Source organism: Hemibagrus wyckioides, linkage group LG11 (genome assembly GCF_019097595.1).
Source record: "Hemibagrus wyckioides isolate EC202008001 linkage group LG11, SWU_Hwy_1.0, whole genome shotgun sequence".
In the NCBI taxonomy this organism is placed as follows: Eukaryota; Metazoa; Chordata; class Actinopteri; order Siluriformes; family Bagridae; genus Hemibagrus; species Hemibagrus wyckioides.
Window position 1 is genome coordinate 546,224 of NC_080720.1, and position 27,304 is coordinate 573,527.

The 27,304-nt window shown below is 40.6% G+C and overlaps 1 protein-coding gene across 5 annotated transcripts in view; it reads left to right on the forward strand.

Moving 5' to 3' along the window:
* Positions 1-26,242, forward strand: part of scn8ab (sodium channel, voltage gated, type VIII, alpha subunit b) — a 132,303-nt gene extending 106,061 nt beyond the window's left edge. For all 5 annotated transcript variants that reach the window (XM_058403487.1, XM_058403486.1, XM_058403490.1 and 2 more), the window contains 7 exons: positions 8,985-9,107; positions 13,633-13,917; positions 14,666-14,719; positions 16,089-16,226; positions 18,144-18,248; positions 18,350-18,620; positions 20,974-26,242. In XM_058403487.1, coding sequence (XP_058259470.1) covers positions 8,985-9,107; positions 13,633-13,917; positions 14,666-14,719; positions 16,089-16,226; positions 18,144-18,248; positions 18,350-18,620; positions 20,974-22,130 — 2,133 coding nt within the window. In that variant the 3' untranslated portion in view covers positions 22,131-26,242. The remainder of the gene's footprint in view (positions 1-8,984; positions 9,108-13,632; positions 13,918-14,665; positions 14,720-16,088; positions 16,227-18,143; positions 18,249-18,349; positions 18,621-20,973) is intronic.
* Positions 26,243-27,304: the final 1,062 nt, after the last annotated feature.

Here is a 27,304-nt window from a genome sequence, read left to right on the forward strand (position 1 = left end):
GATGATGATGAGTGATGATGATGAGTGATGATGATGTTGATGATTATGATGATGTGATGATGATGATGAGTGATGATGATGATGATGATGATGTGATAAAGTGATGATGATTATGATGAGTGATGATGATGATGAGTGATGATGATGGTGATAAGTGATGATGATGATGATGAGTGATGATGATGATAAGTGATGATGATGATGAGTGATGATGATGATGGGTGATGATGATGGAGATGATGATGATGATGATGAGTGATGATGATGAGTGATGATGATGATGAGTGATGGTGATGGTGATGATGATGATGATGAGTGATGATGATGTTGATGATTATGATGATGTGATGATGATGATGAGTGATGATGATGATGAGTGATGATGTGATAAAGTGATGATGATTATGATGAGTGATGATGATGATGAGTGATGATGTGATAAAGTGATGATGATTATGATGAGTGATGATGATGATGAGTGATGATGTGATAGTGATGATGATTATGATGAGTGATGATGATGATGAGTGATGATGTGATAAAGTGATGATGATGATGATAAGTGATGAGTGCTGAGTGATGATGATTATGATGATGTGATAGTGATGATGATGATGATGATGATAAATGTTGAGTGATGATGATGATGAGTGATGATGATGATGATGATGATGATGATAAGTGATGAGTGATGATGATGATGATGATGTGATAAAGTGATGATGATGATGATGAGTGATGATGATGATGAGTGATGATGATGATGATGATGATGATAAGTGATGAGTGATGATGATGATGATGATGTGATAAAGTGATGATGATGAGTGATGATGATGATGAGTGATGATGATAAGTGATGAGTGATGATGATGATGATGATGATGTGATAAAGTGATGATGATGATGAGTGATGATGATGATGATGATAAGTGATGAGTGATGATGATGTGATAAAGTGATGATGATGATGAGTGATGATGATGATGTGATAAAGTGATGATGATGATGATGAGTGATGATGATGATGAGTGATGTGATAAAGTGATGATGATTATGATGAGTGATGATGAGTGATGATGATGATGATGAGTGATGAGTGATGATGATGATGATGAGTGATGATGAGTGATGATGATGATGATAAGTGATGAGTGATGAGTGATGATGATTATGATGATGTGATAGTGATGATGATGATGAGTGATGATGATGATGATGATGATAAATGTTGAGTGATGATGATGATGATGATGAGTGATGATGATGATGAGTGATGATGATGATAAGTGATGAGTGATGATTATGATGATGATGTGATAAAGTGATGATGATGATGATGATGAGTGATGATGTGATAAAGTGATGATGATGAGTGATGATGATTATGATGATGTGATAGTGATGATGATGATGATGAGTGATGATGATGATGAGTGATGATGATAAATGTTGAGTGATGATGATGATTATGAAGATGTGAAAAAGTGATGGTGATGATGATGATGATGATGTGATAAAGTGATGATGATAAGTGATGAGTGATGATTATGTTGATGTGATTAAGTGATGATGATGAGTGATGATGATGATGATGTGATAAAGTGATGATGATGATGATGAGTGATGATGATGAGTGATGATGATGATAAGTGATGGTGATGATGATGAGTGATGATGATAAGTGATGAGTGATGATTATGTTGATGTGATTAAGTGATGATGATAAGTGATGATGATGATGATGATGATGATGATGATGATGAGTGATGATGATAAGTGATGAGTGATGATTATGTTGATGTGATTAAGTGATGATGATAAGTGATGATGATGATGATGATGATGAGTGATGATGATAAGTGATGAGTGATGATTATGTTGATGTGATTAAGTGATGATGATAAGTGATGATGATGATGATGATGAGTGATGATGATAAGTGATGAGTGATGATTATGTTGATGTGATTAAGTGATGATGATAAGTGATGATGATGATGATGATGATGATGAGTGATGATGATAAGTGATGAGTGATGATTATGTTGATGTGATTAAGTGATGATGATAAGTGATGATGATGATGATGATGATGATGAGTGATGATGATAAGTGATGAGTGATGATTATGTTGATGTGATTAAGTGATGATGATAAGTGATGATGATGATGATGATGATGATGAGTGATGATGATAAGTGATGAGTGATGATGATTATGTTGATGTGATTAAGTGATGATGATGATGATGATGAAGAGATTCAGGTGTGTTTTGCTGAATGACTCTGTCTTTATTCAGTTGTTGAGATCTTCACTCCACTGCAGCTTCAGCTTCTGGAAGTCTTTGTGTTGTGTTCCTCAGTGGTCATCTGATCTGACCTGATCTGACCTGATCAACAGCTTGGACTCTGTGTGTGATTCCAGCTGCAGTGTCTGAGCTCCTGATGATCCTGCAGCTGGTTTCTGCTCTACTGTTCAGTCCAGCTGCAGTTTAATAAGAAACTCTTCATCTCAGAAACCTTCAGAAAGACGTGTTAGACTCCTGCAGGAGACCAGACGCTGCCCACTGCTGCAATTCTTTTATTCTGTCCTTTAATTTCTTCTCTTCCATTTATTCTTTCTTTAATATTTCATTTCTTTCTTTTTTATTCATGTTTATTTCTTTCATCCTTCCTTTTTTCCTTTTATTAGGGCCCGAGCACCGAAGGAGCAAGGCCAGAGGCCAGAGGCCTTGCACCATAGGTGTGGAAGCCCTATTGTTTTCGTTCGAATTTTATATATATATATATATTTCTCAAACTTCCGGGGCATTTTGGACCCCTTAACATGCTCAAAAACTCTTGAAAATCAGCAGACAGGTTGGAATCTGCAACCATTAGGACGTCACTGTGGCTCGGTCCTGGGCGTGGCACACACCCGTCACAGCGCCCCCTGGAACATCTTGCTGCATAGCTGATACACACTTACACGTATCCATGTACAACTTGGTACAGACTTAGATCTCATTGAACTGAACAACTTTCACACTGCATGTCATTAAGGCTAATCCACAGGAAGTGAGTTATTTTGAGTTGTTTGCAAAATGCACCCAATGGAATTGATACAACCGCCACCAAACCCAGGCTAATATGATCTCAAGACATTATTATAACCGCCACCAAACCCAAGCTAATATGATCTCAAGACATTATTATAACCGCCACCAAACCCAGGCTAATATGATCTCAAGACATTATTATAACCGCCACCAAACCCAAGCTAATATGATCTCAAGACATTGATACAACCGCCACCAAACCCAGGCTAATATGATCTCAAGACATTATTATAACCGCCACCAAACCCAGGCTAATATGATCTCAAGACATTATTATAACCGCCACCAAACCCAGGCTAATATGATCTCAAGACATTATTATAACCGCCACCAAACCCAGGCTAATATGATCTCAAGACATTATTATAACCGCCACCAAACCCAGGCTAATATGATCTCAAGACATTATTATAACCGCCACCAAACCCAGGCTAATATGATCTCAAGACATTATTATAACCGCCACCAAACCCAGGCTAATATGATCTCAAGACATTATTATAACCGCCACCAAACCCAAGCTAATATGATCTCAAGACATTATTATAACCGCCACCAAACCCAGGCTAATATGATCTCAAGACATTATTATAACCGCCACCAAACCCAGGCTAATATGATCTCAAGACATTATTATAACCGCCACCAAACCCAGGCTAATATGATCTCAAGACATTGATACAACCGCCACCAAACCCAGGCTAATATGATCTCAAGACATTATTATAACCGCCACCAAACCCAGGCTAATATGATCTCAAGACATTATTATAACCGCCACCAAACCCAGGCTAATATGATCTCAAGACATTATTATAACCGCCACCAAACCCAGGCTAATATGATCTCAAGACATTATTATAACCGCCACCAAACCCAGGCTAATATGATCTCAAGACATTATTATAACCGCCACCAAACCCAGGCTAATATGATCTCAAGACATTATTATAACCGCCACCAAACCCAGGCTAATATGATCTCAAGACATTATTATAACCGCCACCAAACCCAGGCTAATATGATCTCAAGACATTGATACAACCGCCACCAAACCCAGGCTAATATGATCTCAAGACATTATTATAACCGCCACCAAACCCAGGCTAATATGATCTCAAGACATTATTATAACCGCCACCAAACCCAGGCTAATATGATCTCAAGACATTATTATAACCGCCACCAAACCCAGGCTAATATGATCTCGACACTGATAATGTAAGTTGATGAGGGATTTTTGATCTCAAACGGTTCAGCCGTGAGAAGCCCTTAAACTTATGGCGAATAAAACGAAACAGGAAGTGGCTAATAACTTCTGTATACATTAAGTGATCTACATGAAACCTTAGGATTATGTTAAGCACTGAAAGCTGATCACACAGATATGACAACTGTGAGTCTCAGTCATAGCGCCACCAACTGGCAGCAGGAAGTGTGTCACTTTTTGAAATCTCTAATATTTTCTTCCTTACTTTCAGCTGATTTTGTTCAAAATCAGTCAGAATAATGTCAGGACATGGCTGATGTGAAACTGTGAAGGAATTTTTGATACCTTGAATCGTGTTACTATGGCAACGATTTACATGAGAACATAATAGAAGAAAATGAATCTTCTCATATCTTATGAGTGGAAAGTGGAATGTTCCAAAATATTTCCCATAGAGAGTGTAAATGGGTATGAGAAAGGCCAGTGTGGCTCCTGTGCCCCTCCCTGGAACTTTGTCAGTAATATAGCTGCACAGCTCATTAGATTAGATTAGATTAGATTCAACATTATTGTCACTGCACATGTGGGTACAAGGCAACGAAATTCAGTTAGCATCTAACCAGAAGTGCATTTTCGCAGTGCAAATAATTAGCATATATGATAAGTATATAACAATAAATAATTTGCATATATAAACAATATACAAAAATATATAAATAATTTACATATATAACAGTATATAAACAGTATACAGTGGGAGGTAAATACAATGAGTAAATGCAATGAGTGCAAATGAGCAAATGATTATAGTGGTGCAATAAAGAAGGTGTTGTATACCATGATAATTAAATATGTAAACAGTATACAGAGGAGTTATGTACAATGAGTGCAATGATTTAGATGTGTGCAATGAGGAAGATATTGTATACTAAGATAAATAATTTGTATATATAAACTGTACACAGAAAGGGTTATATACAGAAAAAGGTTATATACACTGATAATAATGTGTTCAGTCAATGTGTGTGTGATCGGGTGGAGGCAGAGTTCAGCAAAGAAACAGCTGTGGGGAAAAAGCTGTTCCTAAACCTGCTAGTCTTGGTCCGGAGGCTCCTGTAGCGCCTCCCAGAAGGCAGGAGGGCAAAGAGTCTATTGGCAGGGTGATAAAAGTCCTTTATGATTTTGTGTGCTCTGGTGAGACAACGCTTCCTGTAAATGTCCTCGATCTTAGGAAGTGGAACTCCTACGATGCGTTGTGCAGTTTTCACCACCCTCTGCAGTGCTTTCTGGGCTGACACAGTGCAGTTCCCATACCAGACAGTGATACAACCGGTCAGGATGCTCTCGATGGTGCAACGGTAGAAGTTCACCAGGATGTCTGAAGAGAGATGGTTCTTCCTCAGAGCCCTCAAGAAGAAGAGGCGCTGGTGAGCCTTCTTGACCAGACTAGAGCTGTTGGTAGTCCAGGAGAGATCCTCGGAGATGTGGATACCCAGGAATTTGAAGCTAGTGACACGGTCCACCACCTCTCCATTGAGATGAATGGGTGTGTGTGTGTCACCTTTCTCCTTCCTATGAGCTCCTTGGTCTTCGTAGTGTTCCCTTTCGTAGTGTTCCCTTGCACGTATATGCATGAGAGCCGGTATACATTTAGTTCTCTTTGAGCTAAATGCTGTTCATCCACCTGTCATGGGATCTGCTTAACAGGAAGTCAGTTATTTTGGGATGTTTGAAAAACACACCCAATGGAATTTGATATACTCCTCCTAGGGGATTTGTATGATTTTGACCAAACAGGGTGCAATATGATCTGAAGACATTGAGGATCTAAAGTTGATGAGGGATTTTTGATCTCAAACGGTTCAGCCGTGAGGAACCCTCAAACTTATTTATAACTTAAACTTATAAATATATAAATAAAAGGAAACAGGAAGTGGCTAATAACTTCGGTGTATAATGTGTGATGTACATCAAACCTCAACTTTATGTTAAGAGAAGAAAGCTGATCACATGGACATGACTACTGTCAGTGTCAGTCATAGCGCCACCAACTGGCAGCAGGAAGTGTGTCACTTTTAGAAATCTCTAATGTTTTCCCTTCCTTTCACCTGATTTGGTTGAGAATCAGTCAGAATAATGTCAGGACATGGCTGATGTGAAACTGTGAAGGAATTTGTGATATTTTGAATGATGTTGCTATGGTGAGGACATAATAGAAAAATATTATATGTTCTTATATCTTAACAGTGGAAAGCCCTAATGTTTCAAAAATTTTTAAATAGAGCGAACAACTGGTTGTGAGTGATTCTGCTTAGTTTCATGATTTTGTGACGCTCAAACAGCTCACAACAAATTTCTACATTTATCAGTCCATTGACTAGTCCATTTTCACCTGACTCCTGCAGTACTAGACTATGTCCACTGGAGGCTCTTATCCCGTTATTTTAATTTTTTTTACAATATTGATTCATTTTCACAATTCATATATACAGTCAACCAAAAAATGTATATACACTTTAGGAAAAGAAAAATAGTATGATGTATATAATATTAGTATAATATTAATAATATTATCTATAACGTAATGCAATAAATTTAGTAATACAATATTTATACAAATCTTTGTATAAAAAAATTTCTTAAATCCTGAAATGTGTATACATTTTTCTGGGTGACTCTCTCTCTCTCTCTCTCTCTCTCTATATATATATATATATATATATATATATATAAATAAACTGATATAGTAATATAGTTTAGAGGGAGAGTCATTGTCCCTTTGGACATCACTGGACATTGCTATGATCTATTTCATTACACCCAAACTGTCCCTTTTGTCCTTTTATAGTTTAGAAGGAAAGTCAGTCTTTATTTTGCCATCAGTGGACTTTGTTGTGATCACTTTCATTACACCCAAATTGTCACTCTTGTCCTTTTGGTATTTCCCCTTTTAATGCATGTACCCACTGTGCCCACTGTGTCTGGTGCGCCTGGGCGGCGATGGCACCTTGTAGTGATGGCCCATAGTGCGAGGGCCCGTCATTGCTGCTTGCAGATATTTATTTATTTATTTATTTATTTATTTATTTATTTATTTATTTATTTATTTATTTATTTATTTATTTTTAAGGTCATTTCCCTTCATTCTCTTGTTTTCCTTTATCTCTAACTCTTATCCCTCTAATGACCGTTCCTCTTTATTCTTTCTGTAGATTTATTTATTTATTTATTTATTCTGATCCTAGTTTATATTCCATTTTTTCTATTTTTGTTTAATTCTTAAAGCTCAGTGTATTTCTTTGAGGAAGTGTGTGTTTGTGTGTCATCATCATCAGGACACAAAACACACACTTAAAACACTCACAAAACACACAGAAAACACACACAAAACACACACCAGCAGTCTCTGTAAACACACACAAAACAAAGAAAATGAGTATTGGGAATGTGAGGGTCCAGTGTGGGATGAACTGACCATTCAGTGTTTTAAAATCATCTTCATGTGTGAAGAGTTTCAGCAGATTCTACACTCCTCCTGACAGAAACCCAGATCAGATCAGATCAGAACACTGTACACGTGAACCTGCAGCCATGTCTGAATTAACAGCTAATAATAACTGAACCGATCAAAAAATAGGGAGAGGTTTCATTCATTCATCATTCATTCATCAACTGGAAAAATGACCAAACTGGGAGCAAACTAGGTAAAAAATCTTACTGAATTCCAGGTCTTGTAATATAAAACAATGGAAGAGGTCAGTGAGTTTGTAAAATTGTTTGTGTTCACAGGACGGAGGGTAAGTCAGACTTTCTCAGCCGGACTAACATGAGAAAACATGAAAGTTTGTTCATGAGCATCTGAGAGAGTTTTGTGATTCTCTGACAGGTGACTGTAACCTTGTCTCTCTTTAGCGCTGATGGAGCCCGAAGCACTGAGGTGGCCTGTGATTGGCCGGGGAGTGAGAGGGGGCCAGGGTAAGGTCACTGTTAGGACTCTTTCTCTCTCTGACAGGAGTTCTCTCTCTCTCTCTCTTTCTTCTTCCTCCTTGCTGTTAAACCCCACCCCGACCCGACCCTCCTTTCCCCCTAAACCACGACTCTGTACTGGTCTTGTGTGTACTGTATGCGGTTGCCGTGTTTGTATGTATTGTGTACCGTGTATTTCTGTCCTGTATACAGTTTGGTGGATGTGCTTGTAAGTTTGTGCATTCCTTTCTTCTTTCTCTTAACGTTTCCTTTTATCTTTCTTTCTCTCCCAAAATATCTCAGTCACACGTTTCCTTGCAGGTTTGCTGTTTATGCTGCTTTCCGAGTTTCGTCTGCCTTCGATAACCAAACTAATCACATACTAAGAAAAAAAAAAGAAAAACAAAAACAACTACGGTTAAAAAGCTTTGGGGCATTCACTATCCCTAGTGACCAGATACCTCATGTCTAACCTTCTCTCTCTCTCTCTCTCTCTCCTGTGTGTTGATATATACACTTATATACATACATATACAGACACGCCTTGAGTTATGTATGCATATATGTGTCATGTGTCTCTAACTCCTCCAGTGTAATAGCATCGTAGGCTCCTCTCTCGCTCTCTTTGCCCCTCCCACATCTTTCCTGACTTTAACACTTTGGCCCTGTCTTTCTGTCTCCCTGTCTCTCTCTCTTTCCCTCTGTGTAGGTCTCTATAGTCAGCCTTATAGCTAATGCGCTGGGGTACTCAGACTTGGGCCCCATTAAGTCCCTGAGGACTTTGCGGGCCCTCAGGCCCCTGAGAGCTTTGTCCCGGTTTGAGGGAATGAGGGTAAGATCCATAGCTACCCAGTGCATGTCCCTCACTCTGTGACAACACTACCGCATGCTAAAAACCACCATATCGCTAAAAAAAGAAAAAAAAAGATAGCAAGTCATAGCTAGCAGGGAAACCACTGAAGTTTAAGGACATCCATATTACACCATCGAAGCTAAGACACACCTAAACTGCATGCATTTTAGAAAAATACATGCGCATGGAAATACTTGCATGATGCAGCTCTAAATATTTAGATAAGACCTTTTTTATCACTAAATAAATGAATTTAAAGTCCCTCTGAACTCAGAAATGATTTGAACTCCTTCCTGCTCCCTCAGTGTAATACCTGTTTGGGGGCGGGGCTTTGCAAGAGCACAGTTTTGTGATGTCACTGGATTTGAATATATAATTTATCAAGCTAGCCATTTATCAAGCTAGCTAACGAGCAAACGTAGCAACCAGAATAACAGAGTGATATTCAGTAAAAACACAAAAAGAGAGAACGTATCTTCAATGGCAGTGTTGTTATTTTATTTTCATTTTTTTAATGGATTGAAAAATGTTAAAAAATTCTGTAATTTTTATGTGTTTATTCGTCATAGTTAATTTCTCCAGATGAGAATGAGATGTTCAGGGGGACTTTAATGTTAATATTAGATAAAAATACAAGTTCTTATTAAGTTCCTCGCTGCCTCATCACAAACAGACAGCAGATATTCTTTTATCCTTAAAAGCGATTGGAGGTTTTATTTATTTATTCATCTCAGCGGGATGCTCTCAGCTTTATTTAGTCATTCATGCTGCAGCAGTAGTGCAGGGGCTGTTCATGATGTGTCAAGCCTAAGCAGTGCTCTAGTTAATCCTCCACTCATACTCGGCCCGACCATAAACCCCGCCCAGCTTCCCGCCCCCGCCCTCTCACTCCAAACACCGTACACCAAAGCCAAAACCTAGCTCACGGTTCCGCTGCATTTCACACAATATATCTGAAATACTTGTGTGTTTATGCTAAAGCTGTTACAGAGGATGTGTGTGATATAAATCTAGCTTGATGGAATGAAACTGAGAAACAGATCTCCACAGGAAATCATTACACACTGACCCTACGTTCACACTCACAGTCGCCAAGATGCTCTGGTCACTTTTACTTGTAGTTTGTTTTATTGTGGGCTTGTAGTAACTGCTACTTTTGTCCCTTGTGGGTGTGGCTGGTCCAGTGTTTTTCATTCAGAGGTGTGTTTTATTCTTAGCTTTGATTAGCAAAACACGCTAACTGCACCTGCTATGCTCACAAGAGGACCAGCAATCTCTGCTGCGTCCTTCTGAGATGAGTGACAACACAGGTTCCTATATCACTGTGCTGTGTAAGAGCTACAGCAGGAAGTGGGAGGAGTTTGAACTGGAGAACCTTCACACCACACGCGCCATAGGATTGGTCTAAATTTGTTACATCATACCTAATTTGCATAAGATGAGATGAGAAAGTCTCTGTGTCTCACGGGTACATAAAAATGAATCGCCTGCTGCTTCGTGGCTAACGAGTGTGAACATAGAGTAAATATAAGTGTGTGTGTGTGTGTGTGTGTGTGTGAGTACACGACTGTAGTCATTTTAAATGCATTAATATCAGCAAGATTGTGTGTTTCGATTTATTTGATTTAAATTGCATTGCAATGAATGTTTCTGTCCAACACACACACTGAAGCACTGAGCTGCTCTAGCTAACATTTAGCATCTGTATGTTAGTTAACCAGTTTTAACCAATCAGTGTTATAGATGTTTCTGTAAAAACATTCGGGTCAAACTTCAGTCCTGAAACACACATCGTTTGTTATTAGTGGGTTTTAATACAGTGTGATTCCAAATATATACAGACTTAGGCATTAGCCTAAAATATGAATAGTATTATAATATTAATAAAAGTACTTTTTATTTGAACAAACTCTGCTTATTAAGCAGTAAACACTTCTAAAATCTGATATACTAGATGAACTCATGAAATTTGTAGCTACATGAGAATTCCACTGTACTAAAGCTCTCAGAAGATTACATAAAGGACACGTGTGTAGATTAGAAACACTTTTATGTTGCAAAATGCAGATAAAACTGTCTCGAATCTGAACTGAAAATGAAAGTTAAATAGCGTGGTTCGAGATTCCCATTTTTCAATAAATTCAGTGTGTAAGAGCAGCCAAACGAGCAGGTAGCTGGGTCAGTGTGTGTTTTGGAGATGAACAGGTAAGTAGCCTTCATGTCCTGCTGCTGGCTCTGCATGATCTGCTGCTGGCTGCCATCTCGGAGCTTCATCCAACCAGTCAGTGTGTGTCAACATCATCGCTTTTGTGTGTATCATGAGAAGAGTCTGGAGAGGTGAAGCCTGAGTAGATGCCTCCTGGCTTGAGTGAGTGGGGTGGTTTGTTCAGAACCCTAAGCAGTACACTGGTATGGCAATATTTCAATTATTATTAATAATCTGTTCTGAAATATTTAATAGAGATAATCAGATATAAAGGACAATCCTGTGTTGATGGTCTCCACAAAATGTCAGTTTTCTGCAGTCTACCTCTGCAGATCTGGACTGAATCCTCATACAAACATGAGCTTTCTTCATTCAGAACCATGTGAATTTCTGCTCTCTTACACTTCAGACTTTCTTAACTCTATGGAAATGTGGTGTAACGAGATAAAGTGACAAATCCAGATGATTGGTTTGAATGATCGGATCAATCCTATGGCATGTCTAATCCAACCTTTCATCAGTTCCACACTCACCACTTCACAACGTGCCTACCTTCCTATTTAACCTGTAATTACACACCTATTAGAGATCAACTAAAACATGAGTGATTCGTCAAAAAACAAAACAAAATCAGTGAAGCCTTTCAGCCACAACACAAGGACAACAAAATGAAAGTGGAAAAGCTGAAGAAATAAGATTTCTGTTTTGTTTTCCTTTATATAACAACAGAGAGATGTGAATACTGAAGTTCAAATCCGTAGGGTAAATATTTTTGGTGACCATCATCACTCCACAATCACTGTGTGATTAGCCCCAGGCTAACTGCGGCCATTCCAGTGTGCAGCCACGGAGGCTGAATATGATAACTACTGAAACTGGATTAGTAAAACTGAGTACATGTGAAATGTCGAATGGTGAATTTCACTCATTTATCTTCACTAAACAACCTTCAGTGCTTTTGTAGGATCCTCTCACAAGCATCCACATATAGATCTTTACATCTGAGCTCCAGAATTACTGACACCCTTTATGAAAATGAGCTACGTTTGAGTAACATGAAAGAATTGTCAGAGTAAACTTAAATACGAAAATCATCAGTAGTTCCACTTTCTTCTTCTTCTTCTTCTTCTTCTTCTTCTTCTTCTTCTTCTTCTTCTTTATCTTCTTCTTCTTCTTCTTCTTCTTCTTATTGTTATAGGATGTAATAATAGTAATACTTTATTATAGTAAAAATATTCACAGATATTTGAATGCATTAAAAATCCTTAATGTCCAAAAATGAAATGTAAACAGTGGAGTCCAGAAGTCCAAGACCACACCGAAAAATCTGTGATTTTTTTAAAAATTTATGTTAAAATTGGAAATAAACAGAAGGTTTTGGAATTTTTAAAACAAGGAAAGTGAATGTTCAATATCCTGAATATTTAATATTAAAGTTTCTGCACTATATTAACTCTCTGTTTGAATGTAAACAGATGTGCGATGTTAAGCGTGTGCACTGCTTTGTACAGAAGGTCAGTTCTGATCTCCTTCATCGAAGCTTGTGATCAGACTGTGCTTGATCTAATTTGATCCATTTAATATCTCATGGATCACGAGGTTTTGCGGGTGCATGCTGTTATTAAAGAGAAAATGGAACATAGCAAATAGTAAAAAAAACTCTTGTAAATATTTAAAATCAAAATCAAATTTTATTTGTCACATACGAAATCATACACAGTAGGACATGTAGTGAAATGCTTATTACGACTGTCCTACATTTGAAGAAGAGTATAAAGTAAAGTGTGTGGACAAGAAAAGTATAGGGATATAGGTAATAAAAATATACATGGGAAAATAGGAAGAATCTTAGATTCTAAGTTGTTGTCAGTAATATAATTGTCATGAACACAGTGGTATTAAACAAGTAAATAAATGAATTTTCACTAGTGTTCTTATGCTGTATATTAAACAGTTAATAATACTCAGCATGTGCATACTAAATAAACCATCCAGCACCAACTTAAGTAATCAGCTAGACCTTTTTGTCTAGACAGAAATGCCTGAAAGCTGCTGCAGTCGATGGCGTCGGCCATGTTGGACTGAATCCAGCATTTTTTAATTGATTATTCATGTAGGTTTGCTGTTTTCTTAAAGGGTGTCTGTAATTCCAGAGGTAAATATAAACAAAAAAGTTGACTAAAGAGACACTTTTTGGATCCACAAATTAGTTAAAACTTCATCTGGATATAGCTTTATCAGAAATTGGAGATGTTGTATTGTCTACTTACAGTGGCATGTCCTCTCTCTGGTCATTAGGTTGTGGTGAACGCACTGGTGGGGGCCATCCCATCTATCATGAACGTGCTGTTGGTGTGTCTGATCTTCTGGCTCATCTTCAGTATTATGGGGGTGAACCTGTTCGCTGGAAAGTATTACTACTGCTATAACGAAACGGAAGAGAAATATTTCGAGATCACAGACGTCAACAACAAGACGGAATGTTTTGCGCTCATCAACGCCAATCACAGTGAGGTTCGCTGGAAAAACGTCAAGATCAACTTTGACAACGTGGGCGCTGGATATCTGGCACTCTTACAAGTGGTGTGTTTTTCTTTATCATTTTATTCAAATCTCACTAAGAGAACTTAATGGTGTAGTTATGTATATGTGTAAAAATAGATCTTATAATTTCTAGGACCTGAGTTACTGCAGAAACATTGCTAATAAGAAAGCCTCGCAGTCTGAGAGAAAAAAGAGAATTATTATATATACAAATATTATATATATATATATGTCTGAGAGTTTTTTATATTATTTTTCAGTCGTGCATCAAACAATAGCAGTGGGGAAAAAAGTGAGGCAAAAAATCTGCTCTGATGTTAATAATAAGCAACACCTACATTTTTTTCTAATCAATGCTGAAAAACCACTATGGGAGAAATGCAGCATTTTTAAATGAATCAAGCTTTTCTCAGAAAAAACTTTTTTGTGTTTATTAGCGTACTTGCTGCCTCCTGTCTCCATATCTCTGTAGCAAGGGGTCAATATTGGCACCACAATAAAATATTAGAAAGATATCACAGTTCCTGTGATAAAGAGCTGCCTTTAGCTATCAATGTCCTGCAGAATTTAGAGACAAAATCATATTTAAAAGCTTAATACTGTTAATAATGTTATAATGTAGCTCAGTATAGATCAGGGCTCTGTATTTTTAAATAAGTATCTTTGCAGTTTAGACGTCTACAAAAGTGTGCAGTTCTAACCATAATTACATTTCAGCCTAGAACCAAAAAGAAGAACGCTAGGATTTGTTCTGAAACCTGTTTGTTCTGATGTTCTGCTCCATTAGGCCACATTTAAAGGATGGATGGACATCATGTATGCAGCTGTGGATTCCAGAAAGGTAAAGAAATATCTGATCTTATTGCTGTTTGGTAAGATACAAGTATAGTGGCTGTGTTTACATGCAGTCTAATAAATAAGAATTCCTTCTTGGAGGAAAAAAAAGAAGAAAAGGAAGACAGACAGGCTTTCTGTTAAAGATGTGTCCACACCCCAGTCCAATCTAAACAACCCTGACATTTAGCTAACTATCTAAACATGGAGAAGTGTGAGGAGTTTTCCTGACTCACTGATGGAACAGCTACAGCAGTTTATGAAGATGGAACTCCATCTGTCTCATGATCATTATATATATTATATACACCAGTGAGTAAACATTTTGTCCTCAAAGTTGATGTTAGAAGCAGGAAAAATGGACAAGCGTAAGGATTTGAGTGAGTTTGACCAAAAGGGCCAAACTGTGATGGCTAGACCACTGGATCAGAACATCTCCAAAACTGCAGCTCTTGTGGGGTGTTCCCGGTCTGCAGTGGTCAGTATCTATCAAAAGTGGTCCAAGGAAGGAACAGTGGTGAACCGGTGACAGGGTCATGGGCGGTCAAGGCTCACTGATGCACGTGGGGAGTGAAGGCTGGCCCGAGTGATCCGATCCAACAGACAAGCTACTGTTGATCAAACTGCTGAAGAAGTTAATGCTGGTTCTGATAGAAAGGGGTCAGAATACACAGTGCAGGATGGGTCAGGGCTGTTTTGGCAGCAAAAGGCGGACCAACACAATATTAGGCAGATGGTCATAATGTTATGCCTTATTTGGTGTATATTATAATGTCTTGTGACGTTTTTCCATCATGAAGTTTGGAAAAGCACCAGGCATATGATCACCATTTCCAACAAAGTCCCTTCAAAATGAATCAAATGAGCCGAGGTTGAACAAGGGAATAGTGTGCAGGAAGATTCACAGATAATACCACACCATTCCTGACATTCCTGACATTCCTGGCACCATCAACACAATTTACTGCAACCAGCTGCTACTGTGGAGCTCTGAGCAGGACAAGGTTCTAGAGAGCTTTTAATTGGATAAACATGATTAAGGTCATACATTTTTTTAAATACCCACTATAACCTTAAAATGAGAAGATGTCCAAAATTGTTTTCTGTTTTCAGAAGCACTTTAATTATCTGATAAATTGGGAAATTATCACCATGTCATTTATATGTGATATCAGTATAAACATCTGTGTGTATAAATATTTTATCCTTTATGTATATAGATTAGTGAAAACATTTACATGTAAACATAAGCAGTGAAATTTTATTGTTTTTTTTTTTAACACACTTTTGTGATTTTGTGGTTTAAACAGATATCTGTGTGTGGCTCAGGGATTCATCTGTGCCTCAGTGAACGGTGAATATTTGATTTCTTTCAGGTTGAAGATCAACCGAAGTATGAAGACAATCTGTACATGTACATTTATTTTGTCATCTTCATCATCTTTGGCTCATTCTTCACACTTAATCTCTTCATCGGTGTCATCATCGACAACTTCAACCAACAGAAGAAAAAGATAAGTGTTCTCTTTGTTTACATTACATTACAATATTCAGCAAGCTTTTTTCTCTTTCCTTTTCTCTGTCATTGGTCCAAAGCCATCGAAGGTTGGAGATCAGGTGAGAGGGGGTGTGTCTAACAGGGACATGGCTGAGAGGGGGTGTGGCTGAAAAGGGTGTGGCTAACAGGGACGAGGCTAACAGGGATGAGGCTGAAAGTGGGTGTGTCTAACAGGGACATGGCTAAAAGTTGGTGTGGCTAACAGGGGCATGGATGAAAAGGGTGTGGCTAACAGGGACATGACTTAAAGGGGGTGTCTAACAGGGACATGGCTGAAAAGGGTGTGTCTAATAGGGACATGGCTGAGAGTTGGTGTGGCTTAACAGGGGCATGGATGAAAAGGGTGTGGCTAATAGGTATATGGCTGAGAGGGGGTGTGGCTAACAGGGGCATGGATGAAAAAGGGTGTGGCTTACAGAGATAAGGCTGAAAGAGGGTGTGTCTAACAGGGACATGGCTGAGAGGGGGTGTGGCTAACTGGCATGGATGAAAAGGGTATGGCTAAGAGGGACAAGGCTGAAAAGGGGTGTGTCTAACAGGGACGTGGGTGAGAGTTGGTGTGGCTAACAGGGGCATGGATGAAAAGGGTGTGTCTAATAGGTATATGGCTGAGAGGGGGTGTGGTTAAGAGGGGCATGGATGAAAAGGGTGTGTCTAACAGGGACATGGATGACAGAGGGTGTGGCTAACAGGCATGGATGAAAAGGGTGTGTCTAACAGGGGCATGGCTGAAAGGGTGTGTGTCTAACAGGGACACGGATGAGGGTGTGTCTAACAGGGGCATGGCTGAAAGGGGGTGTGTCTAACAGGGGCATGGCTGAAAGGGTGTGTGTCTAACAGGGACACGGATGAGGGTGTGTCTAACAGGGGCATGGCTGAAAGGGGGTGTGTCTAACAGGGACATGGCTGAAAGGGGGTGTGTCTAACAGGGGCATGGCTGAAAGGGGGTGTGTCTAACAGGGACATGGCTGAAAGGGGGTGTGTCTAACAGGGACATGGCTGAAAGGGTGTGTGTCTAACAGGGACACGGATGAGGGTGTGTCTAACAGGGGCATGGCTGAAAGGGGGTGTGTCTAACAGGGACATGGCTGAAAGGGGGTGTGTCTAACAGGGACATGGCTGAAAGGGGGTGTGTCTAACCGGGGCATGGCTGAAAGGGGGTGTGTCTAACAGGGACATGGCTGAAAGGGGGTGTGTCTAACAGGGGCATGGCTGAAAGGGGGTGTGTCTAACAGGGACATGGATGAAAGGGTGTGTGTCTAACAGGGACATGGCTGAAAGGGTGTGTGTCTAACAGGGACACGGATGAGGGTGTGTCTAACAGGGGCATGGCTGAAAGGGGGTGTGTCTAACAGGGATATGGCTGAAAGGGTGTGTGTCTAACAGGGACATGGCTGAAAGGGTGTGTGTCTAACAGGGACATGGCTGAAAGGGTGTGTGTCTAACAGGGACACGGATGAGGGTGTGTCTAACAGGGGCATGGCTGAAAGGGGGTGTGTCTAACAGGGACATGGCTGAAAGGGGGTGTGTCTAACAGGGACATGGCTGAAAGGGGGTGTGTCTAACAGGGACATGGCTGAAAGGGTGTGTGTCTAACAGGGACATGGCTGAAAGGGTGTGTGTCTAACAGGGACATGGCTGAAAGGGTGTGTGTCTAACAGGGACATGGATGAAAAGGGTGTGTCTAACAGGGGCATGGCTGAAAGGGGGTGTGTCTAAAAGGGACAGAAATTCACCTGCTCATAAACCGATTCAAATCTAAGCCACTGAGGGTTCTTTCACATACCCAGTGTTTGTGGAGAAGCATTTCCTCCATGCATGTCACTGGAGTGGGAGTTTTCAGGTTGTAACCAGTATTATTTTCTCCCTATACTTTGGAGGTCAGGATATTTTCATGACAGAAGAACAGAAGAAATACTATAATGCTATGAAGAAACTGGGCTCAAAGAAACCACAGAAGCCCATCCCCAGACCACAGGTCAGACCATGAGCAGACCTAGGCCATAGCACATAAACAAACAAGGCTTTCATTTCATGTTTGTTTTTGTTTTCCTAACTTTCTTTCTATATTTCTTTCAGAACAACATCCAGGGAATGGTGTTTGACTTCGTCACTCAACAAGCCTTTGACATCTCCATCATGATTCTCATCTGTCTCAACATGGTCACGATGATGGTGGAAACAGATGACCAGTCAGCAGAGACAGAGAACATCCTGTACTGGGTCAACTTTGTCTTCATCGTCGTTTTCACTGGAGAGTTTGTGCTGAAGCTCTTTGCATTACGACATTACTACTTCACCAACGGCTGGAACATCTTTGACTGCGTGGTGGTGATTCTGTCTATCGTGGGTGAGTAGAATGAAACAAAGTGGATCATCAGAAGTGACACAGAACACAAGGCTTGTGGTGGATGGAGATTTATCCAAATGTAGTTATACAAAATGATAGACAGCTCACCTGATTCAGCTTTTACATTTCACAGATAGCTGAAGGATCACTACAATGACCATGAAAAAAAAACTGAATGCTTGATTTAGCTTCCGATTCCTGCTGCCCTAGTTATACAAAAACCCTCTCATTTTGCCGGTCAGTAAAACTGGCTAATTTAATCAATCCTCATATTTTTTTTGGAACCTGCACACTTCATACTCTATATCAATGCTATGATTGTGCAGCCTGTTCGTAAGCTAGAGTCATTTAACAGGAAAAAGGTCTCACCATCCCATGTCACAGTTGTTGGTGAACGCTTTTTAATTAAAATGGGTACGTGAATTCTCGAGAACAATCAGGACCTAGCAGTGGGAGTTACAAATTGAGAGACATTTACACAGGGAGAGACGAGGAATTTGTTAGCTTGGCTGCTACGAGTGTGACTTAGATGGAGTGTGGCTAAAAGGGATGTGGATGAGAGGGGGTGTGGCTAACAGGGACATAACTGAGAGGAGGTGTGTCTAACTGGGACATAAGTAAGAGGAGGTGTGTCTAACAGGGACATGGCTGAGAGGGGGTGTGTCTAACAGGGACATAACTGAGAGGAGGTGTGTCTAACAGGGACATAACTGAGAGGAGGTGTGTCTAACAGGGACATGGCTGAGAGGGGGTGTGTCTAACAGGGACATAACTGAGAGGGGGTGTGTCTAACAGGGACATGGCTGAGAGGGGGTGTGTCTAACAGGGACATAACTGAGAGGAGGTGTGTCTAACAGGGACATGGCTGAAAGGGTGTGTGTCTACCAGGGACATGGCTGAGAGGGGGTGTGTCTAACATGGACATAACTGAGAGGAGGTGTGTCTAACAGGGACATAGCTGAGAGTGGGTGTGTCTAACAGAGACATGGATGAGAGGGGGTGTGTCTACCAGGGACATAACTGAGAGTTGGTGTGGCTAACAGGGACATAACTGAGAGGGTGTGTTTAACAGGCTGAGATGGGGTGTGCCTAACAGGGACATGGATGAGAGGGGGTGTGTCTAACATGGACATAACTGAGAGGAGGTGTGTCTAACAGGGACATAGCTGAGAGTGGCTGTGTCTAACAGAGACATGGATGAGAGGGGGTGTGTCTACCAGGGACATAACTGAGAGGGTGTGTCTAACAGGGACATGGCTGAGATGGGGTGTGTCTAACAGGTACATGGCTGAGATGGGGTGTGTCTAATAGGTACATGGCTGAGATGGGGTGTGTCTACCAGGGACATAACTGAGAGGGTGTGTCTAACAGGGACATGGCTGAGAGGGGGTGTGTCTACCAGGGACATAACTGAGAGGGTGTGTCTAACAGGGACATGGCTGAGATGGGGTGTGTCTAACAGGTACATGGCTGAGATGGGGTGTGTCTAACAGGTACATGGCTGAGATGGGGTGTGTCTAACAGGTACATGGCTGAGATGGGGTGTGTCTAACAGGTACATGGCTGAGATGGGGTGTGTCTAACAGGTACATGGCTGAGATGGGGTGTGTCTAACAGGTACATGGCTGAGATGGGGTGTGTCTAACAGGTACATGGCTGAGATGGGGTGTGTCTAATAGGTACATGGCTGAGATGGGGTGTGTCTACCAGGGACATAACTGAGAGGGTGTGTCTAACAGGGACATGGCTGAGAGGGGGTGTGTCTACCAGGGACATAACTGAGAGGGTGTGTCTAACAGGGACATGGCTGAGATGGGGTGTGTCTAACAGGTACATGGCTGAGATGGGGTGTGTCTAACAGGTACATGGCTGAGATGGGGTGATTGGCTAACAGGGGTGGAAATTCACCTGCTCATAAACAGATTAAAATCAGTGCACTGTTGCTGTTTTTCCTGCTAGTAGCCTGTAATGAAACACAGACACGTCCAGGGTGAATTGGCCGATCTGAATCAATTCTATGTGCTGAATAATTTCTGAGTTTTTTGTTTAGTGCCCGTGATTTTGCTCCTGTACTCAGCAGTCCCAATCACTTGGCTGTGGAGCTGTGAAGAGCAGTATATAAGACTTATTCTAGCTGTTCAGTGTTGAAGGGTCAGCAGAAGAGTGGGGATGACCAATGCTTGGCTTCACAGACTGTTTTAACAACTTCCTCCACAAGTGTGCAAATGAATAAATAATCCTGATACAGAAAACGAAAACTTATCATTCTGCATGTCTTTTTTTTTAAAGTAAAATTTGGATTTTTTTTTTCCAGTCACACAACTGACCATGACTTCTGTTTCTCATATCTCAGGTATGTTCCTGGCAGACCTGATCGAGAAGTACTTTGTGTCACCCACTCTGTTCAGAGTGATCCGTCTGGCTCGAATCGGTCGTATCCTACGTTTAATCAAAGGAGCCAAGGGTATCCGGACCTTACTGTTTGCCTTAATGATGTCACTTCCTGCCCTGTTTAACATTGGCCTGCTGCTTTTCCTGGTCATGTTCATCTTCTCCATATTTGGCATGTCCAACTTCGCTTATGTGAAACGGGAGGTCGGCATCGACGACATGTACAACTTTGAGACGTTCGGTAACAGCATGATCATCTTGTTCATGATCACCACATCGGCAGGATGGGACGGTTTGCTTGCTCCCATCCTCAACTACCCACCTGACTGCAACCCTGAGAAGGAGAACCCAGGAACCACGGTGAAGGGCGACTGTGGCAACCCTTCCGTGGGAATCTTCTTCTTTGTCATGTACATCATTGTGTCCTTCCTGATTGTTGTAAACATGTACATCGCCATTATTTTGGAGAACTTCAGTGTTGCAACAGAGGAGAGCGCTGATCCATTGTGCGAGGATGACTTCGAGTCCTTCTATGAGATCTGGGAGAAGTTCGACCCAGACGCCTCGCAGTTTATTACCTTTGCCAAGCTCCCAGACTTTGCAGATACACTGGAACATCCTCTACGTGTGCCTAAGCCCAATATAATCGAGCTCATTGCCATGGATCTGCCCATGGTGAGTGGTGATCGTATCCACTGCTTGGACATCCTTTTTGCTTTTACTAAGCGCGTCCTGGGCGACAGTGGCGATCTGGACATGATGCGTCAGCAGATGGAGGAGCGCTTTGTGGCGGCGAACCCTTCCAAAGTGTCCTATGAGCCTATCACCACCACGCTACGCCGCAAGCAAGAGGAGGTGTCGGCCATGGTGATCCAGAGGGCATACCGCGCCCACCTCACCCGCCGGGGGTTCGTCTGTAAACGCCGGCCCGCCAACAACAAGCTGGAAAACGGCGGGACGAATCAGGAGAAGAAGGAGGACACGCCCTCTACCGCATCCCTGCCATCCTACGACAGCGTCACCAAGCCCGAGAAGGAGAAGCAAGACGACAACAACGAGGGAAAGGGGCGTAAAGAGAGGGGACGAAACCAAAAAGACATCAGGGAATCCAAGTGTTAAGGCTTCAGCAGTGGAACACATGGACGGCAAAAACAGTCACGATAATTAATTTACTAACTGCAATTTCAAGCAAAACAAGCAGAAACCCCGAATCAGACTACACAGATAGGTGTACAGATTAATTTCATTTGCAAGTAAGAAAATGATATCTTAAAAAGATCCATGAATAAAGAGGACAAGACAAAAAATTGTTTACAAACTTCACAGGTATGGAGACAATGGAAAGCACCGGGGTTTCTTCAAAGCCTGACTCTTTAAAGTTAAACCAAACATAATCAGCTTCCTGTGTGACACTGTTGCATCAAAACTCGAGTTAAACTAAATCTGATAGGATTTTTCACAAAGGACCGATACTTGATAATCGCGTATTAGAGGGCTACACTGCAATTCAGGACGGAACCTGTTGCTTGTACGAGGAAACCGAGGAGGAAAAAAAAATCACAGCATGGCGTGTCGTTCCCCACATCTGGAGAATCCCGTGCTGATGCTGTGCGTTTATCAAAATTTCCGTAAAGGAAATGAACACTCGTGGAAGAATCAGCTTCCGAACACGAACAGCAGATGAGAATCTGCACTTATTTCATTTCAAACAAACTTCAAATTGATTGTGAGAGTGAGCAGAGATCAGTGGAGTGTGATGAACAAAATCATAGAGCTTGGCTGATTCAAACGGTATCTTTGTGTTAGTCAGCATTAAATATACTTTACACGGTCTTTACATTATTTGAGCGGCAAAAAAAAGGAAACAAACAAAAAGGGAGGAACAACAAAACACCAACAAGAGCGAAAAGAAAAATCGACATTCGACATTTTGCCCATGCCACCCTCAGTAACTACGTCATCATATATTTGTTATTTATACTTATGCATCAAAAAGCTTTTTTTCTACATGGGCTTTCACACTGATGAGGAAAGGAGGCAAAATACCATGGGCCTCCGACTATTTCCGACATTTCAAAATTAATAATAAATTATTGTGCTTGTTCAATGCATAGAAATGACTTGCATGATGGCATGTTTTGATCAGAAATTCTTGCATGAATAATCATAGTCCACAAAACACTAATACAGACCACCGCAGTGGCTTGATAGTACATTAAAGGCTGTCCACTGGCTAAATTGAGTCTAATCGGACAATGCTGAAACCGTAATGACCCGAAAATCACGATATGTCCTTTAACTGGCCGATTTTGGGTTAAGTAGCTACTAAGAGCCTCTAACTAACTGAAAAGCAATGACAACTGATGCTATGTGACACACTGGTGAGGAACATACCATTTTTTTTTGCTGCTCAGGAGATAATGTGTATGGAGAAATGCATTGTGTGTGTGTGTGTGTGTGTGTGTGTGAAGAATCCTTTGATTTGTATGCAGCAATATTTTGCTTACCTTACCTACAGCACTGGCCTCTCGGTGCTCTAGATGTACGGCTGAACGAAGGGAGCTGTGACAGTGGGTGTGGTCATGCGCCGTTTCCGAGCCTCGACTGGAGGAAGAGTCAGAAAGTGGCAGTTGTTTTTTCATTTATTTATTTCATCACTCCACTCCGTCGGATTACTTTAGAGAGTTCGACTACGTCTACGCCTGTGTCCCTTTTTGTTCTAGTTCACGTTGTGGAAATGTTTTTTGTTTATTTTCCTATGTTCTGTACATCTTTGCAATATGACTCTGAGAGGCAGTGTATTAGAAAGCCAAAGAGGTTTGTCTTGGTATTTTGGTTGAAAAAAGGTCTCAGGATGGGCTGGAGTCGCACAACCGGCCACACACCAGACTGATGCTTGTTGAGTTTCCCTCATTTTTCTCAGGATACAACACAGATTCATCATGCTAACGACTCACAGATGATGCTGAGTCAGGTGGCAGGGTTAGGAGTCAGAGCTGAGCACCTCTCAAAGCAGCTTCCAGCAATGAACCGTCAACAATAAGCGCAGTAATAAATAAAAAGAGGAAATTCACTGTGAGGCGATTCGATTCGAGAAGATGGACTCACCTGCAAGCAGTATACTCATCCCTGTTGCTTTGGAGAAAAACAACTCTGTTCATTACACGGCACACTAACGTAACCTCCAGCCCTGCTTCTGTAGCGTGATCTCGGGGCGCCGCATGACGACGTCACGGTTCCGAGCCCCTGATTCGGTCCGGTCGCCGCATGTGATCAGCGAGGACACCGTCCTGGGATCGATAGAACAAAAAAAACTAAACTAAACTAAACACTTAACACCATTTGCACTTGTGCAGCCATCCAGGATAGAAAATCATGCATTCATTAAATCAAATTTAGGCGTATAAATTCTAGTGCAAAAAAAGAAAAGAAAAAAAAAAAGAAAAACAAATTTTACAAGAAATAAAACAAAAACACACACACACTATTGTACAGGCTATGTTGCAAACGGCACAAAATGCTGAACAAGTTAAGAATGAAACTTTTTAAAAAGTCTATAAATAATGTAATATATCATTTTATTTTAACGGCATGCAAAGTTTTGTGTAAATACAGAAACATAAAAACTACTGCTATTAATCTAATCTTGAAGACGAATAATAATAATAATAATAACCTGAATAGAATGGCTTCACTCTCATCGCCCAGGTCTCACTTGGTTAGACTGTGAACTATTTGCTAGGAGGAGTAGATTTTTTGAGACACTTTTCACCATTAATAAAGAGGAAAGGGAATCGAATAGAAATATATATTAAAATGCAAAAAAAAAAAGTATGTAAATCTATATATATAAAATCCAGGCGTATATATAGAGCTATACTACGTATGTATCTATGTATACATGTCTATGTACGTGTGTGTGTGTATATCTGCACATGTACATATGTATGTATATATACACACATAGACATGATTATTAATATTAATATTATTATTATTAAACCTCCACTGAGTTGACCTCTGCTTGGAGTGGAGGGGACGCGCCACTGACTGTCCTTCGCTCACATTATCTTTATTTTTGTGCAATACGTTCAGTGAACGACCAAAACTCTGGCCTGTCCCACACACTGTGCATGCGTGTGTGTGTGTGTGTGTGTGCGTGTGCGTGTGTGGGCGGGTCTACTGCTCAGTGCATGGTGAAATATTAGCTGCTTATGTCGCCTGTATTAGGGAGGGGAATGCATTACCAGCACCTCACTTTCTACCTTTATGTCCTGTGTGCCTGTGTGAAGAGGCCAGCCTGCACCACACACACACACACACACACACACACTCTGACATATATACACTACACACACATATTCTCCTCCCTTGAGATCTTTATTTCCTGATGCAGATTGAAGATCTTTGATCTTTGTGTGTGTGTGTGTGTGTGTGTGTATGCGCACGCAGCAAGGACCGGTCACTTTAGGAGTGTGTGTGTGTGTGTGTGTGTGTGTGACAGACGTGGCTGAACTCTAGAGCATAGCTTTTTTTCCTCATTAAGGTACACAGCAATGCAATTTCTATTCTTCAGTTCAGGCGTTTTGTTCAAGTTTGTTCTTTAAGTTCCTTTCAGGTGCCTTTTTGCTGCCGATTTTATTTGAGTGAGAAAACTTTAGACAATTTTAAGTTGAAATTCTAAACAAGTGGAGCTTGTTTAAAAAGAGCACTGAGAAAAAAACATATAAAGGATGTCTGAGACGTCCATTAAAAAAAACAAAACCAAACAAAAAAAAAAAAAAACAACCAAAAAAAAAAACCCTTAACTGGCCTCAGCCTGACTTTATCCTCAGAGGTTGTAGTATAATGTAGGGCAGATGAAGGGAGTGTGCACTCTCGAGTGTGCACTCTTTCTCCTAATGGTTCACTCTGTGGAGAGATCAGCAGTCTGCCTTCAGTGCTCAGCTTCTGCCCATTTCTGACCATTTCTTTATTTTTCTATCAATAATAATTTGTGATTTTTTTTTCTTTGTAGCATGACTGAGATGCTATTTGTCTCATTTGCTGATTAATAATTGGAAAGTGCTTCTTGTTTGACAATGTTGTTCTTATCTCTTGCCACTGATGTCGGAGAGACGATGGTGTGTTGCACAACAGCTTGAACTTAGCGAGAATCAGTGAAAGATTGTCTTCATTTGAGCACGAAACCTTTTTCCAAACAATAAAGCAGCCTTCCAGTTAAACCCGAATGCTCGTGTCCTCTCTGTGTCTCTGTGTGTCTTCTTTTGGACTTCTCTCTGAAAGCCTCGGCATATTTAACACGGAGATCGAGGCGGTGAAGATGAAAGTACCTGCACTTGCGAGTCCTCCCGTCTTGCAGGTGGCGCTGTCACTGAGAACAGGAAGCGGTGATTATTTCATGACATGAGAGGATTAAAGCCATTGAGGATGGTGAAAGCTGTGGGTTCGGGCACCTTCTTTTACTGACCATCACAAGCTTAGCTTAGCTGAACACATGAAGCATGCTGAGGTCTTTAGAGGGAATCTGCAGCAGGATGCAGCAGTAGCGCATCAGAGCTATCGTAGCCTGGACTGTTAGCATAACCTTCCCTCTCTATTTACATGGAAACTACTTTATAATAATGTTTTATTGTTAAATCATCGGGAGGGATTTGTAAACTTTCTCACACAAAAACAGGATGAGTTTCTGATTTATTTCTCAGAGGAGAATGTTTTGTCTAATAATCCACCATCGATTAGTTCACATGTTTTATTAGTGGGGTTTTAAACAGCTAGCTGGCTAGTTACATAAATAATAAAAATGATCATTTATTTTTTGTGTGTTTTGTTAGAGTAGAACTACTTAATAAGAATTAATAAAAATGTTGAATATTTCAGAGTACAAGTAGATAACATTACCAGCTAACTGGGACATTTACAAAATAAGAGCATACCATAATTATGGGCTTGAAGCATAAATACTATAATAAAGCACACTTACTGTAAATAAACCCAGAGAACTGATAATTTTCCAGAAGTGACACAACTTCCTGTTGTCAACTGTGTTAGAGCAGTGATAAACATTTCCCTGTAAATGTTTCCTCTCCAGTCTCTCTATCATAAAATTTAAAAACTAAACTCAGTGTGTCCTGTTACAAACTGACCATTACAAAGTCCTGGAGACTCCTCTAAATACTGATAGATGATGATTGTGTGTGTGTGTGTGTGTGTGTGTGTGTGTGTGTGTGTATGCTTACATGAGAAAGGAGTTATATTAACTTCAGAGGGAACAATCAGAGGGAAGAATTCCC